Below are 14665 nucleotides of genomic sequence, written 5' to 3'. Positions count from 1 at the left end.
AATTATTTTGTTGATTTCTAAATTATTTAAGAATTTCTAAATATGTTCCTTAATTTTAATTTTTTTTTTGTAACTGAATCATTAAGTTTTTCAAAAATATTTAATTTGATTATTTTGAACTTATTTTTTTTATTAGAGTCCCTGATATTTTGAATAATTTATAATGAGGTCCCTCTTAAACAATTAAATTATTTTTATTGGGTCTATGAAATTTTAAATATTTGTATTTGTGTTCCTAAATTTACAAACTTAATTGTAAACTATTTAAAATTCAGGGACCTAATTACAAATTATTAACAAATTCAGAAATCGAGTTATAACTTTTTTTTTAATTCAGGAATCTATTTATTGAACCAAAATTAATTATGGTCAAATGACTTTTCAAATTCCAACATGCAATGGATAATATTATAAGCAAACATTAGAATTCCAACATGCAATATATATATATATATATATATATATATATATATATATATATATATATATATATATATATATATATATATATATATATATATGATCATTAACTTACTTGAACAACAAGCTCATTCTACTCTTTGTTTAGTTTTTGTGTTCTATCATTGTTGGAACAATTTCTAGAAAAAGAAAAGGGAGATGCAGACCACTGAGGAGCAGAAGACTCAGCAGCAGGAACCTGCTGTTGGCTCAAGGTATGAAGCTAATACAATTCAGCAAGTAGGGAGTCCATGGAGTACTGGACTATTTGACTGTCATGAGAACCAAACAAATGGTAATACTAATATCTACTCAACTTTAATTCCATTGAACTAGTTTGTTTATTTATAATAGCTAGTTTATTTATCTGTTTCAACTTTTGTTAAAAATTGTAAAGAAAAAACTTGATGAAATTTGGTAATATCTAACCTTGTTGAAGTTCTTAAGTAATTCTTGAGCACATGGACCGTCACAAATATATGTAGCACCGACACTTCAAATTGAAAGTGTATCCAACACGTCATCTGTGTCTGACATCAACACGTATAGATACATTCAATTATTTCATTTTCTCAAATTATTATCGGCGTCGACGTGTCATCTGTGTTCATGTCAATAGCACATGACTTCTTTGTTTTTATCCCTACTATGAACTATGAATTGTTTGAATTCTTTAGAGTTGAAAGAAGCAAATTTTTGCTTGCCAAACACATTATTATTTCATTGTTAAACTTGTAATATGCAGGAATAGTTTATCTGATTATATATATACCTTCTTTTTTTATGGTTTGCAGCTATTATGACAGCATTTTTGCCTTGTGTAACATTTGGACAGATAGCAGAAGTATTGGATGGTGGAGAACTTAGTAAGTACCTCCTCAACTCACCATGTATTTGATTAAATAAAATGAAAATGCTCTAATTAATTGTTAATTGTAATAATGTAAGGTTGCCATCTTGGAAGCTTCATTTACCTGCTAATGATGCCTGCTTTGTGCACACAATGGATTATGGGTTCAAAGTATAGAACAAAGTTAAGGAAGAAGTATGATTTGGTGGAAGCTCCACATTCAGATGTGATTTCTCACATCTTTTGTCCTTGTTGTTCCCTATGTCAAGAGTTCAGAGAGCTCAAAATTAGAGGACTTGACCCTGCTCTTGGTATTTAATTCACCTCCACTTTATATTTGATGAATAAAAATGTTCATTTATAAAGTGACTCAAAGTTGACAACTATAACAAATTTTTTGAGTGCAGGGTGGAATGGTATTCTTGCACTACAGCATTCAAAACAGCAAAGTGATCCAACATTGAACAAACCTCCCTCAACTCAATTCATGTCTAAGTGATCACAGCTATTTCATCAGTTCTTTCAAAATGAGTGAAAATTCTATTTCTTTTGATTGGTTTTTGTGTTTGTGTTTGATGCTTGTAACTGAATTATAAGAAAATAAAGCTATAAGTTGGCAATTTCACAGTTTTCTGTCTCAAATATATAACTTATAATAAGTGAAGACTAGTAAATTGCAAGATACAACCATAGTGCTCAAATATTTTTTATTCATGGATGGAACTGTTATACCTTGAATGGAAGAACCAAAAAAAGCAAAAAAAATAAATAATACCAAGTACCAACCAAATTGAGTTCTTCTCTCATTTTGGTAGGAAACAGTTTTAAATTTAATTAATTACATTGCGACCAGACCAGCATGACATGACTATTATTAAGTGAACAATTTGTTGAGGATTGGATTCTGCACCTAAGAGGCCTCTTTTTCATGATGAACGTGACTCGCTCGTATAGTTAACCGTTCCTCCTTCTCTGATGCAGCTTCAACATCACTTGGTCCGTAAGTCCAACTACAAATCAAATAGTACATTATATTAAGAATACTCATTATGGTAAGAAGCCAATAATACTTATCATAACGACCCTTGTTAACATTATCCGAGACCCAACTCTCTTTTCCCCCTCTTGAAGTAATGTCATCAACAATGCTGACTATAAGAGAAGCAAGTAAGTTTCCAAAAGCGGATCCTAAGGTGAACAGCGACGCTGCAATGCTCGACATGCTGCTTGGAAACTGAGAGTAATAGAATTCTGATTGGCCTATTGCATTAAATGCTTCTGATATTCCACACAGAATATTATGTGGAATAAGCCACATTGCAGACATGTTTATAACTGCTTTTGGATTATCAATATATCCTTCTTGAATTGCTTTTTTTCTCCTTATAGTTTCCACAATTGCTGAAACTACCAAGTCTAGAATGGAGAAAAAAATTCCAATTCCAATTCTTTTTTTAGCACTGATAGTAACTTGTTTTCCTCTTATCTTCGACGCGAGAGGAAGGAAGATACGGTCGTAAACGCCTGCAGTTATGAACACTGCCAACATTATGAAGACACTGAACGATCCTGCTGGAATTTCAAAGTTTGAAGTGATGTGTCTGTCCATGGTTTGGGCTTGTAGCAAATGATATGAGGATTGGCAACTGCTAACTGACACCATGATACTTGAAGACCAAATGGGAATGATTTTGATGATGGCTTTTAGCTCTTCAACTTGATCTATTGTACATAGATTCCATCTCTTTGAGGCTGATCCATCAGAGGCTTTATCTTTTTCTCTATCTTTGATGATGCAAGCTTTATTCAGAAACCTAAAACTCAAAAGTATCACCTCAAGTTAATTATTATTGTTTCTATCATACTTAATTAAGATCGAGTGAATCGCCAAAATTGTCCTGAAATTGTAGGGCTTGTCGACCAAGTGTTAGTCCATGGAATTATTGATACTCCTAAACAGTCGTCCGTGAAATTGAAAATCTTTAATCACATTAGCTCTATGAATCGGTCAAATTAGTCCTTAAAATTATCCGACAAGACTAATGTGATCGAGTATTTTCAATTTCAGGAATCATTTAGACGCCTGCAATTTTAGGGACTAAATTGGCGATTCAGTCGATTTAGACAATATTAGGTAAAAAAATATTGCATTCAAGTTCAACCTTAATCTATCAGTCGGAGCAACAAGGGTTGAGTCGTTGTTTTGGTGATACATTCCAACTGAATCCTTAGGTGGAAGTGGGAGATTTCTGTTCTTATAGGAAACAACTATTACTTGAGCAAAGCCACTAAGCATGCTGCTATGTGGTTTGTTCTTGACATAACACGATGAAACAAGGAAGAACAACAAAGTTGACAAGAACATAAAAGCAGCTGGAACACCAAAACCTAGTTTCCAACCAAGATGATCTTGGATATAGATTATTGCTGTCAAGGAAAAAACTACCGCAATAGCTTGAGAAGCAATGTACCAACTTATGAAGCTTTCCAACACCCTTTGATTGTTAGGATCAGTTTTTTTGTTGAGTTGATCAGCACCAAAAGATAAGGAACATGATATTCCACCTCCTCCAATGGATATGAGAGCAAGACAAGAGAATAGTATAGCTATTTGAGATGATGTTGCAGATTGGCAGTTTTCTGTTGAATGATGGTTGCAAGAAGGTGGCCTTGCCTGTGGAATCATGGCTGTTAACCACATCACTGCCATTCCCTGTAACAAAAGTTTATCTCATTTTCTACGCGTATTCTTATTTATCAAATCAAGATTCAAATCATGAATGCGAAGATTATTTTTTGAATTGTGAATCGAATCTTATTATAGATCATAGGATAGATGATTAATTAAAATTTTACATTTTAAATCACAATGACAAAGTAAAAATAACTAGTTAGGCATAGTTGCACAATTCATATGAACACTATAGTAGCAAATAAATTGCTTCCAAGAATCCAAGGTCGTTGATCAACCTCTTGAGCATAAAATCAAATTAATTATCTATAATTTTGGTTTTGTTTTATTAACTTATATTCAGTCACGTTTTCTAATAATTTCATACTATATGTTCCCCTCATAAAAAAAATAAATCATACTATGTTATTAAGTTTAATTCTTTATTTATTTATTTTTGGTACATAATAAGTTTAATCCTATAAAGTGTTTTATTTAAAACATTTTTTTTCGAATAAATTATCTTAAGCAAACGTACTTGATCTTACCTTACAAAAATACTTGAGAATATTCTTAAGATCAAACTTCAAAGTGTTTAAAAATATTATACTACTACATGGTACAAATCAACTTGAAATTAGTTTTATTTAAATCTAACGTACAAGTATTTGATTTTTAAATTCATACAACCGAAGCAACTGTCAGTCGTGCTATGTTACTTATTAGGTCATGTTAATACTTGTGTACCCCCATCACGAATTCACAAGAGAGAGTTGATGTTTCAAGAAAAAATGATTAGTTAATTAATAAGCTAGTAGTATAGTTCAAATAGTTACAAAATAAAGTTTTTTTTTGGCAGATAAAAATATGAAAATCACATCTCTTTCTATCTAAAAAGTGTTTTTATTTATAGAGGAACTCGTAGCCTACGAAGCACGGACAGACACGGATACTGAACACGACATTGATATAGACATGTCAACATCGATAAAATTTTAAAAAAAATTATATAATTGAATATAATCACAAGTATCGATTTTGTATCGGTGCCAGATACAACACTTTTCCTTCAATAAAAAATGTATGTGCAATGGAGCTCATATTCCTTGTAAAGGGAAGAAACAACACTTTGAAAACATTTCAACATAATTTAATCAGAACATTATATACATCCCCCGTTTGTAAGGAAACACACGTGATGGTTCTACTCCTACCGATGCCATTCAAACACACCAGAATTCCAAAACGGCACAACCATTTGTGATTGAATGTGATCATTACATTTTTTTTTTGTTTGAGGGGACCATTACATATAATTTACCAAATGTAATTTTACAAATTTATGTTTTGGAAGTATTCCAACATATTATTATATGCATCACTCTCAAAGGTGCTAGTTTTAAATACAAAATAATAACAATCCTTCAAAAAAAATACAAAATAATAACAAGTGGTGTACTCTCTCTCAAAAAAAAAAGTGGAGTAAAAAATATTAATCAATATATTTGAGAGAAAATCTAAGTTCCACGTAAAAAATATAGGTAAGATAGGTCTCTTGATAAAAATTTATAATAAGTGACACGTTTCACTTTACAAACTGGTTTAAAAAATATAGGTAAATAAGTCTCTTGATAAGGACGAGTTATACCAGATGTAAAAATCTAAGATAATATAAGATTTTTTTTCAAATCTAAATAAATAGGAACTCATAAATAAAAAACGACAGGACATTAAATGATCCAATGACAACACTGTGCTTTTAACAAAACTTATTTCACCAAGATGGAACAAGACTTTAAGGAGAAAGGATGTTACCAGAAAACTGAGAATTGAACCTAAACCAATAGCAAGAAAGCGACCCATATAAGAATCAGCCAGAAAAGCAGCCACAGAAGGACTGAAATTAGTAGCTGCTAACCATAAGAACATAATTTTTGTTGCTTTCACTACTCTTATCCTGTAATCCTCAGTCAAATACAATATCATGTTTGGTATAAGCCCAACACTAGCCAGCTTAGCTAGTGCCTCATTTGCTGCAATAATAATATCATTCATGTAAACACCATAATATAAAAACTAATTAGGAAAATAAGCTAGCTTTTTTCTACTCAAAACACATACTTATTTTTTTTTGTTTGTTTGTTGAGAACAAATTAAATACCTATACCAGCCATATTTCTCAACGGAGTTTAGTCATCAACAAAATCGATTGATATTTTGTTGATATTTTGTACTAAATTATCAAAAATAAAAATATTTGGTGAATACTTCCTACATATAATATGATCGTTATGAAAAATGTGTACCTATGATGAAAGGCATGGTAATGAAGCCACCCTTGCGTCTTTTTTGGTCATGAATGAGTTCATCATGAACTGGATCTGCTCCTTCCAATAATTCCCTCTCCATGCTTTGGTCTCAGCTTAATTAGCACAAAGAAAACCTATAGAGAAGGATTTAAATATCAAGGGAAAGAAGTACGTAGTGAAGTTCAAAATTTTCATGCACGTGTCAACCGTCCTAATCTTCTGGAGAGAGACTTTATTATACCTTAGTACTGCAAGATTGTCCTAATAGATTGTAACATCCTTGGACTATGTCGAATTAATTATTTCTAAAAGCGGAATCACAAAGATTTAAATTAGTTAAAATATAAAAGAAAGTACACACTATCTTGAATGATGTGATATGCTTTGTTCAATTGGCAATTTGGCATGAGTGTTGTACGAATTAAGCAATATCACCCAATAGTTGGGATGGAACTATGATTCATCTACATTATTATATTAGTGATTGAAACAAAGTATATCCAAGTCCGTACTATGAAAAAGATGTATCATGTGCGATGGTTGCGGATCCGTGATTGCAAACCCTAAACATGCTAAGGACTGCGTGATAAATCAAATCGCTGAAGCTGTGGGGCTTTATCATGCTATCATGTGGATTCATGATTTACAATTAGCAAATATGGACATTGAGGTGGATTCGTAGAGAGTTGCTAATTACTTTAAGAGAGATAGTGGTGATATCACGAGTTCGAAGCCGGCCATTTGATCAATAGCATCTAGTTTTGTAATATACATATAACAAACTCTCATATTAAATTTATGTTATGATTCAAAATAGCACATTAGAAAATACACGTGGCAAAATGTAATTGGTTGTGGTAAGTGGACATGTGGCTAGTGATTGTGCATAAATAGGGAAAGAATGATCATTAAGAGGTATGAAAGAAAAATGATGAAAGTCTCTCATCTCTCTCCCTTTGGTACTCTCTAGTAGAGTAATTTCTTCTATCTTTTCCTTTATCCTTTATGTACTAAGAACATCAATTTTAATTGAGTTCTAATCTATCAATTTTACTCTTCATTCAATAATCAATTCACAATTATCAATTTTATTACACTCTCAATTTTGAGATCATTACATTTATTAAAAAGCAAATAAATAAAGTTGTTCATCAATTAGTAAGGGTAGCCATATCCTTATCTAACTTTCGTATCTTTAATCATTTACCATCATGTATTACTAAATTGATTGCTAATGAAATACTAAAAGTATACTTCTCTCAAAAAATATGCTGCCATATGGTCATTTTTCAACAAATAAAATTAAACAGAAATAGGGACAACACACATGCACAACCTAATTTTTTTTTAATCATCGCCGCCTTGACACCTTTGGTTGACGTGCTTCCGTCAACTTAAAGACATATATTGTTAATGGGTTTTTTTATCATGTGCAAATTTGCACATGTTAAGAAGTTTAAAGTAATAACTTTGACTTGGAACTTGTGATTTTTATATTAATTATGTAGCTTTTAATGAATAATTGTTGGTTTTCAATGAAAAATTACTAATTTTAGTTACCTTAACATGTGCAATATTGCACATGTTAGACAAACCCATTGTTAATTAAAGAAGAAGATGAAGTAATTCTAAACTATAAAAATACTTCATCTTTCTTTTCAATTAACAAAGCTTGTAATTAAGATTTCGTCAGAATTGAAAGACTTGCTAGTGATAATGGAAGAGTTTACAAAAAGTCACCATAACCTTTTGTATTTTTGAGGAAACTAGATGAATCTTGTTGAAAATTGCGGAATGATACACAAATAGTTCTTTACGTAAGAACTACACACTCATGTTAAACAAATATTTAATTTTCATTATTTTTACATGTCGTCTAATATAATTTTATGATATAAATTTTTTTAGGCATAATAAAAGCATCATGAATACGTTTTTTTTTTTTAAATAATATTATTATATCAAATAGTATACCATTACATTGGTTTGAGTGAATTATACTCGCATCGCTTTAAGAAACTTGAGTTTAATCTCTGTAGTTAAAAGACCTAGTTGAGTCCTCGTGAGCTTAACTTAATTGGTAAAAACAATGCATAATATATGCAAGGTCTGATGTTCAAACCTCGGCCACCACAATAAAAAAAGACCTAGTTGAGAGGAGAGACTAGAGTCATCGTCGAATTTAGTGAATATTTTATACTTAACATATGATTAAAAATAGTTTGTTCTGAAATCGGGACTCAAAATCACACCAATAAATTTAGATGCGTGAAGCAAATATTAATGACAACTAATAATCAAAACTATCGTAATCACCAATAAAAGGTGTACATCTAACCTAGCAATCCCATGTAAGCAAAATCACAATCGAACCAAAGAACAACTAGATAAAGAGAGTAGAAAATAGAGAACAACGCACCATGGATTTGTTAACACAGTTCGGCCCAACAATGACCAACATGTGAAGGAGAGAGATCTCTTCACTTCACTATTAAAGCATTCTTTACAAAGAGATACAAAAAAGTTACAAGAAATTAGCTTCAACAAACTCTCCAAGAGCAATCATAATTTCTACCATTTCACCAAATCTCTTCATTTGGCCAAGAGACTCAATGATTTTACTATCCAATGTTTTTTGATTGTTTCCCAACTCTAGAATCTAACCCCAAAAGAAACCAACCTTTAGACTTTGGTTTCCCAAGATTCACTCAAGTTGCTCACAAAGACTCTCCTCTCTTATGTTTATGAACCTCATGAATCTCTCTCCAAAAGACATCAACCCTTTTACAAGAGCCTCCTCTTTTGGTTCTCCAAGCTTCACATCTACCCTTGAAATCTCACCCCAAAGACACTCAATTTTTAGTCTCTGAATACGACATTAAATGAGTCTAAATCTTTTTTTATTCATCCCAAATTATACTAATGAAGAGAATAAATGGAGATATGGAAAATGGAAAAGATCGGTAACATGTCTTAGGTATTGACCTTGGAAAAAGTAACACATTAATAATTTATTATTTTGAAGGCATGGTTTATTTACTATTCCCCGTCTTATTATAATTGTCTTTTAAAGGTTGTACACGGTTTTAGATGTGTTGATTTTAATGATGAAATTAATCTCAATTTACTAAAAGATTTTTATTAATTGTAGTTAGTAGAGTAGTTAAGTAGAGTGAAATTCAATAAATAAAGGTATATTAGTGAAAAAACATAATAAATGCTTTATTATATTATAAAGTGATAATTATTTTGAGACAAAAAATATGTTAAAGTGACAATTAAAATAAGAGGAAATGAGTATATACTTTTAGTTAATTAATAAATAATAACATGATTGTAAAAAAACATTAATAAATAACACAACAATTATAACCTGTCAATGGTAATAATGTTACTATTTTATGTAATTTTTATTCTCTCCATCCCACAATATAAGTCGAGCTATTTTTTTTTTGCCATATATGTCGTTTTATAAACCAATGATGTATTGATTTTGTTTTACCTATTATTATACTCACACTATTTCTTTCTTTCTTTGTCCAATTATTGTAATTATTTTCTCATGCTGATAATAAAGGTTAAATTCAAAAATATTTGTATCTAGTCTTGAGTTCAATGTGCTAATGTTAGTCAATGGTCATTAGGTTGAACTGGCTTTTTCACCAAATTCAATGTACACAATTTAGCACTAAATCATTTGTTTTATAAAATTTATTATGAGTTATAAATAAATATACATCTAAGTAATTTGATTTACGCTTAATGCACTTAGTTACATATTCTATAGAATGGTGCAAACTTTCAATGTCATAAAAAGAATCTATACCAAACCATTGCCATTTAGGAACGAAGAGTATATACAATAAAGTTCATTGCATTTTACTTTTTGGGATTTTAACTGGTTTTATAGGACTCTTGGATAAAACAGGTTTAACAGGATAGAAGATGACAAGCCTACTTTGGTGTCTTGTTATTATAAAGAGAAATGTTATTTGGACAAGTTGGCCAACAACGTATTTATATACCGTATAAATACGATTTCGTCTTTTTATTGTTTTTTCTCTCTTCAAGTTAAATCAATAGTTAGAATTATAAATGATGTATTTTCATTCGATTTTCAAATAAGTTGGCAAGTTTTGGTTGTTTAAATAATACTCGTATTTCTCTATCAAAAAGGGTATGCATAAGCAAATTTTAAATTTATATAGCCTACACATATCTGTAACTAATACTCATCAAAACAAACAGGATAAAGGAATATATGGATATCCAATTTGAGTGTGAATTATGATCATTTCCTATTAAGGACTTTTGCTCTATAATCTAACAAGCTGACTAGAATTCAACATATATACTAACCATACATTTATGTGACTTCAACATCTCTATATGAATCAACCTCATTAATACTTGGTTGACTCTTCCTCATTTGATCCATTTTCTTCACTAATCTTGACTACTTTCTCAACCTGACCACCATTCTTGAATTCAGTTAACTCTTTCGCATTTGAACTAGTTTCATCACTAACCTTATCATCAAATAGTGCATTCACATTCTTGAATTCTGTTGAATCTTCCTCCTTTGAATCATTTTCGTCACTCACCTTAGATACTTGATCAACTGTAGGTCCATAAGCCCAACTGCAAACTAAAAAATACAGCAAATTAAGAGCACTAACTCCAGCTATAACCATATAGTACCTGTCGTAACGACCCTTGTTAATATTATCAGAAATCCACCCTTCTTTTCCTCCTCTCGAAGTAACGTTTTCTATAGTGTTGAATACAAAAGAAGATACCAAGTTTCCTGCAGCCATTCCCAATCCACAAAGGGAAGCAGAAATACTAGACATAGTCCTCGGAAACTCTTTGTAATAGAATTCATTTTGACCAATAGCATTGAATGCTTCGCTTATACCACCCAAACAAAGTTGAGGTGCAAGCCACAATGCAGACATTTTCAACACTGCATGAGTATCATTTAAATATCCTTCCTGAATTGCTTTTTTTCTCCTTATACTCTCAAAAGCTGCTGCAGTTACCAAGTGGAGAAAATTTAAAAACAACCCAATTCCCATTCTTATCTTTGGACTGATCCTAACTGGTTTCCCTCTTAGCTTTGATGCTAGAGGAATAAGAACGCGGTCGTAGAGTACTATCCATATAAATATTGAACCTACCATGATAACACTAAAAGATGCTGCTGGTACTTCAAAGTTTGAGGTGATATGTCTGTTTAAGGATTTAGCTTGCAGCAATCCAAATGATCCACCAATGTTAAGAGACATCATGATCCCTGTAGACCATAATGGAATAACTCTAACAAGGGCTTTTAGTTCTTCAACTTGATCTACTGTGCAGAGTCTCCAAGGATTTATTGCTGAACCATCAGCGGCTATATCTTGTTCATGATCCTTAATAACACAAGCTTTGTTCAGAAACCTGAAAATGAAAAGAATTAGCTGATGAAATCAAACGTTTAATCTGAGAAATGATTTTTGTACAACCAAATTTAGATTGTTTAATGCGGTTCAAATTATTCGTCAATTACGCTCAATAGATGGTTAATGGATATACCAAGTTCGGAACTCATGAACCACCAATAACATCATCAACCACAAATTTAGACGTATCAGGGCTTAAAGTACATGTAAATTTGAACCTCTAAAAACTGCGGTAAATCACTCCCAAATTTGTGATTAATGAAGTTACATTAATGGTTAATGAGTATCGGCATCATCTACTTAACGTAATTATCAACCTATTAAAACAGCGATAACCACTTAGGTTATTGTGACAAAAATTGTCAAAAGTGTATTTGTTCAAATAACACAACTGATTCAATCCACATATACAGAACATACAAAAGCTAAAATGATGGTAATTTAATTCTATATACCTTAGTTTATCAGTTGGAATAACAAGATCAAGATCTGAGTCCTTTTTGTGATGGTAAATTTGAGGCGAGTGCTTAGGTGGTAATTGAAGTTTTCTGTTCTTATAAGCAGCAATAGTGACTTGTGCAAAACCAGTAATCAAGCTGGTTCTTTTTGTGATCTTGACATAAAGAGGAGAAGCAAGAAAGAAACAGATAGTAGATAAAAGCATGAGTGCTGCTGGAACACCAAAACCAATTTTCCAACCACAATGATCTTGGATATATACAATTACAGTGAGAGCTATTATGATAGAAATAGTTGTGAAAGCATAATACCAACTGAAGAATATTTCCAAAACCCTATGGTTATTGGGATTATCTTTTCTATTCACTTGGTCTGCACCAAATGCAATGGAACATGAAAGACCACCATTTCCTATTGACATGAGACCAAAGGCAGAGAGTAACATTGCCATTTGACCTGTTGTTGCTGATTTACAGCCTTTTGTTGGATGGTTGCACGGAGGCGGCCGTGCCGCTGGGATCATGGCTGTTAACCACAACATTCCCATTCCCTATAACAAAAAACAAAAAGGCGTTGTTACCAACTTTTCTCATTACAGCACTAATTTCGGCTCAGAATATTGATTGAATTAAATTGAATATGCCTACCAAATTTTATGGAACTTTTTCCTTTTTATGATTCTACCTTTTTCATACAAGGGAATCTATCACTATATCAACATCTTGATTTTGAATCATAACAAGGAATCAGATGAGACTTGAACAGAATCTCATACTTTATCAGATAAACTTTTCCATTGTATTGCATTTAATCATATCCAAAAAAAAATAAAGAGAGGCATTATTACACACTTTTCTCATTACAGAACTAATTTCAGAACATTGATTGAATATACCTACCAAGATTTGATGGAATTTTATCCCTTTTTGTAATTCTTTCTTTTTCATACAAGGGAATATATCACCATCTCAACATCCAATTTTCAATCATAAAAAAGGAATACTATTAGACTTTTAACAGAATCTCATACATACATACATACATACATACATACATACATTAATAATTATCAACTTTTCTATTGTATTGTTGTAATCATATCAGAAACAAAATTATCAACTTTTCCTTCTCTTTCAGAAAATCTCAACCTCACCCCCACCTAAAAATAATAATTTACTCAAAAAGCTACAATCTATCATTGTTGAACAAAAGTACCTAGTAGGAAACAATTGAACTGAATCATATGCATATTCATTAAACTCCAAAGATAAGAAAAACACAATGGAGTAAGAAAGAAACAAAGTAGAGGAAAAATGAATATCTAGACATACCAGGAAACTGACAAATGAACCTAATCCAACACCTAGGAAACGACCCAGATAAGAATCTGCAATGAAAGCACCAACCACAGGTGTGAAATTGCTGGCTGCAGAGGATAAGAGAAGAATCTGAGTAGCTTTGGCAAGATGAAGCCTGTAACTTCCCATGAAATACAATATCATGTTGGGCAATAGTCCCAAACTTGCCATCCTTGCAAGTGCCTCATTAGCTACAACAATAAAACCATATATTATACAACAAAATTCAATCCAAATATTCTCTTTAATGTGAATGACCAAGTATAAGTATAACTAGTAAAGATCTCGTTCATGATTACACTAGTAACAACACCTAAGTCATCCTCCATCTCTGCTGAGTCAGAGAGATCGAGGATGACTCGGTAGTTTAATAGTGTGATGCATAATATATAGACAGACAGACAGATAGATAGATAACGGACCAATGATGAAAGGCATGGTGATAAGACCACCCCTGCGTCTTTGAGGTTGTTGAGAGATGTTTTGTTGAGGAACCATTTCATCATCATCAACAGAACAAAGTTGAAGTTCCTTGTCCATGTTTTATTATTGTTATGTCACTACCAAGATCTTTCTATCCTATATATGTAAAAGGAAGATGGAAAGACAAGAAGAGTGAAGTGTTTATTTAAAGTAGCAATGTCCATGCATTTTGATTGAAGTTGGGTGTGAAATGATGTCGATGCTTGCGAATTGCAAACGTTTTTGCGTGTTCATGTGGTGTGAATGCATTTGCTAAAAATGCATATCTGTAATGCACTGTCTCTATGTGTGTCCTATTATCATCAAAAAGGTTCTTTATTAATAAAATTTGTATAGAAGTTACAAACTCATTAAAGGACCACATAATATCATTCAATCATTGGAGTAGTGATATTTTGACAACCATTTTGGTACAACTATTGAGACAACTTTGTTGTTCTCTCTTCTCATTGATCAAAAACAATAGAGAGAGAAAAAGGAAGAGAGAGAATAAAAACATAATGTGAGTATAAGAGAGAAAGTTGTACAAAAGTTGTACCAAAATAGTTGTACAAATATCATTTCTTAATATCTTGACCCACTCAACATGTTCACATGATGCATGTAGGTGTATACTTAGACTTATTTGGTAA

The 14665-nt window shown here is 31.7% G+C and overlaps 3 protein-coding genes across 3 annotated transcripts; 1 reads left to right on the top strand and 2 right to left on the bottom strand.

Moving 5' to 3' along the window:
* Positions 1-525: 525 nt before the first annotated feature.
* On the top strand, positions 526-1937 carry LOC146951315 (protein PLANT CADMIUM RESISTANCE 8-like). The gene is made up of 4 exons (XM_085747273.1): positions 526-754; positions 1254-1325; positions 1408-1620; positions 1717-1937. Exons 1-4 carry the CDS (start codon positions 619-621, stop codon positions 1806-1808), a joined length of 513 nt encoding a protein of 170 aa, XP_085603399.1. The 5' UTR covers positions 526-618; the 3' UTR covers positions 1809-1937.
* A 62-nt stretch (positions 1938-1999) lies between these two features.
* On the bottom strand, positions 2000-6442 carry LOC146951314 (protein NRT1/ PTR FAMILY 1.2-like). The gene is made up of 4 exons (XM_085747272.1): positions 6287-6442; positions 5796-6013; positions 3472-4022; positions 2000-3123 (listed from the first exon to the last, which is right to left on the bottom strand). The coding sequence occupies exons 1-4, from the start codon at positions 6387-6389 to the stop codon at positions 2220-2222; spliced, it is 1776 nt and encodes a 591-aa protein (XP_085603398.1). The 5' UTR covers positions 6390-6442; the 3' UTR covers positions 2000-2219.
* Positions 6443-10379: 3937 nt separating this feature from the next.
* On the bottom strand, positions 10380-14150 carry LOC146951313 (protein NRT1/ PTR FAMILY 1.2-like). Its single transcript, XM_085747271.1, has 4 exons — positions 13973-14150; positions 13524-13741; positions 12189-12742; positions 10380-11731 (listed from the first exon to the last, which is right to left on the bottom strand). Exons 1-4 carry the CDS (start codon positions 14088-14090, stop codon positions 10693-10695), a joined length of 1929 nt encoding a protein of 642 aa, XP_085603397.1. The 5' UTR covers positions 14091-14150; the 3' UTR covers positions 10380-10692.
* Positions 14151-14665: the final 515 nt, after the last annotated feature.

This window comes from Medicago sativa, chromosome 2 (assembly GCF_051527215.1).
Source record: "Medicago sativa cultivar Bolivia chromosome 2, Bolivia_mono, whole genome shotgun sequence".
In the NCBI taxonomy this organism is placed as follows: Eukaryota; Viridiplantae; Streptophyta; class Magnoliopsida; order Fabales; family Fabaceae; genus Medicago; species Medicago sativa.
The sequence above is the reverse complement of the archived record's forward strand: the minus strand, read 5'-3'. Positions and strand labels throughout refer to the sequence as shown.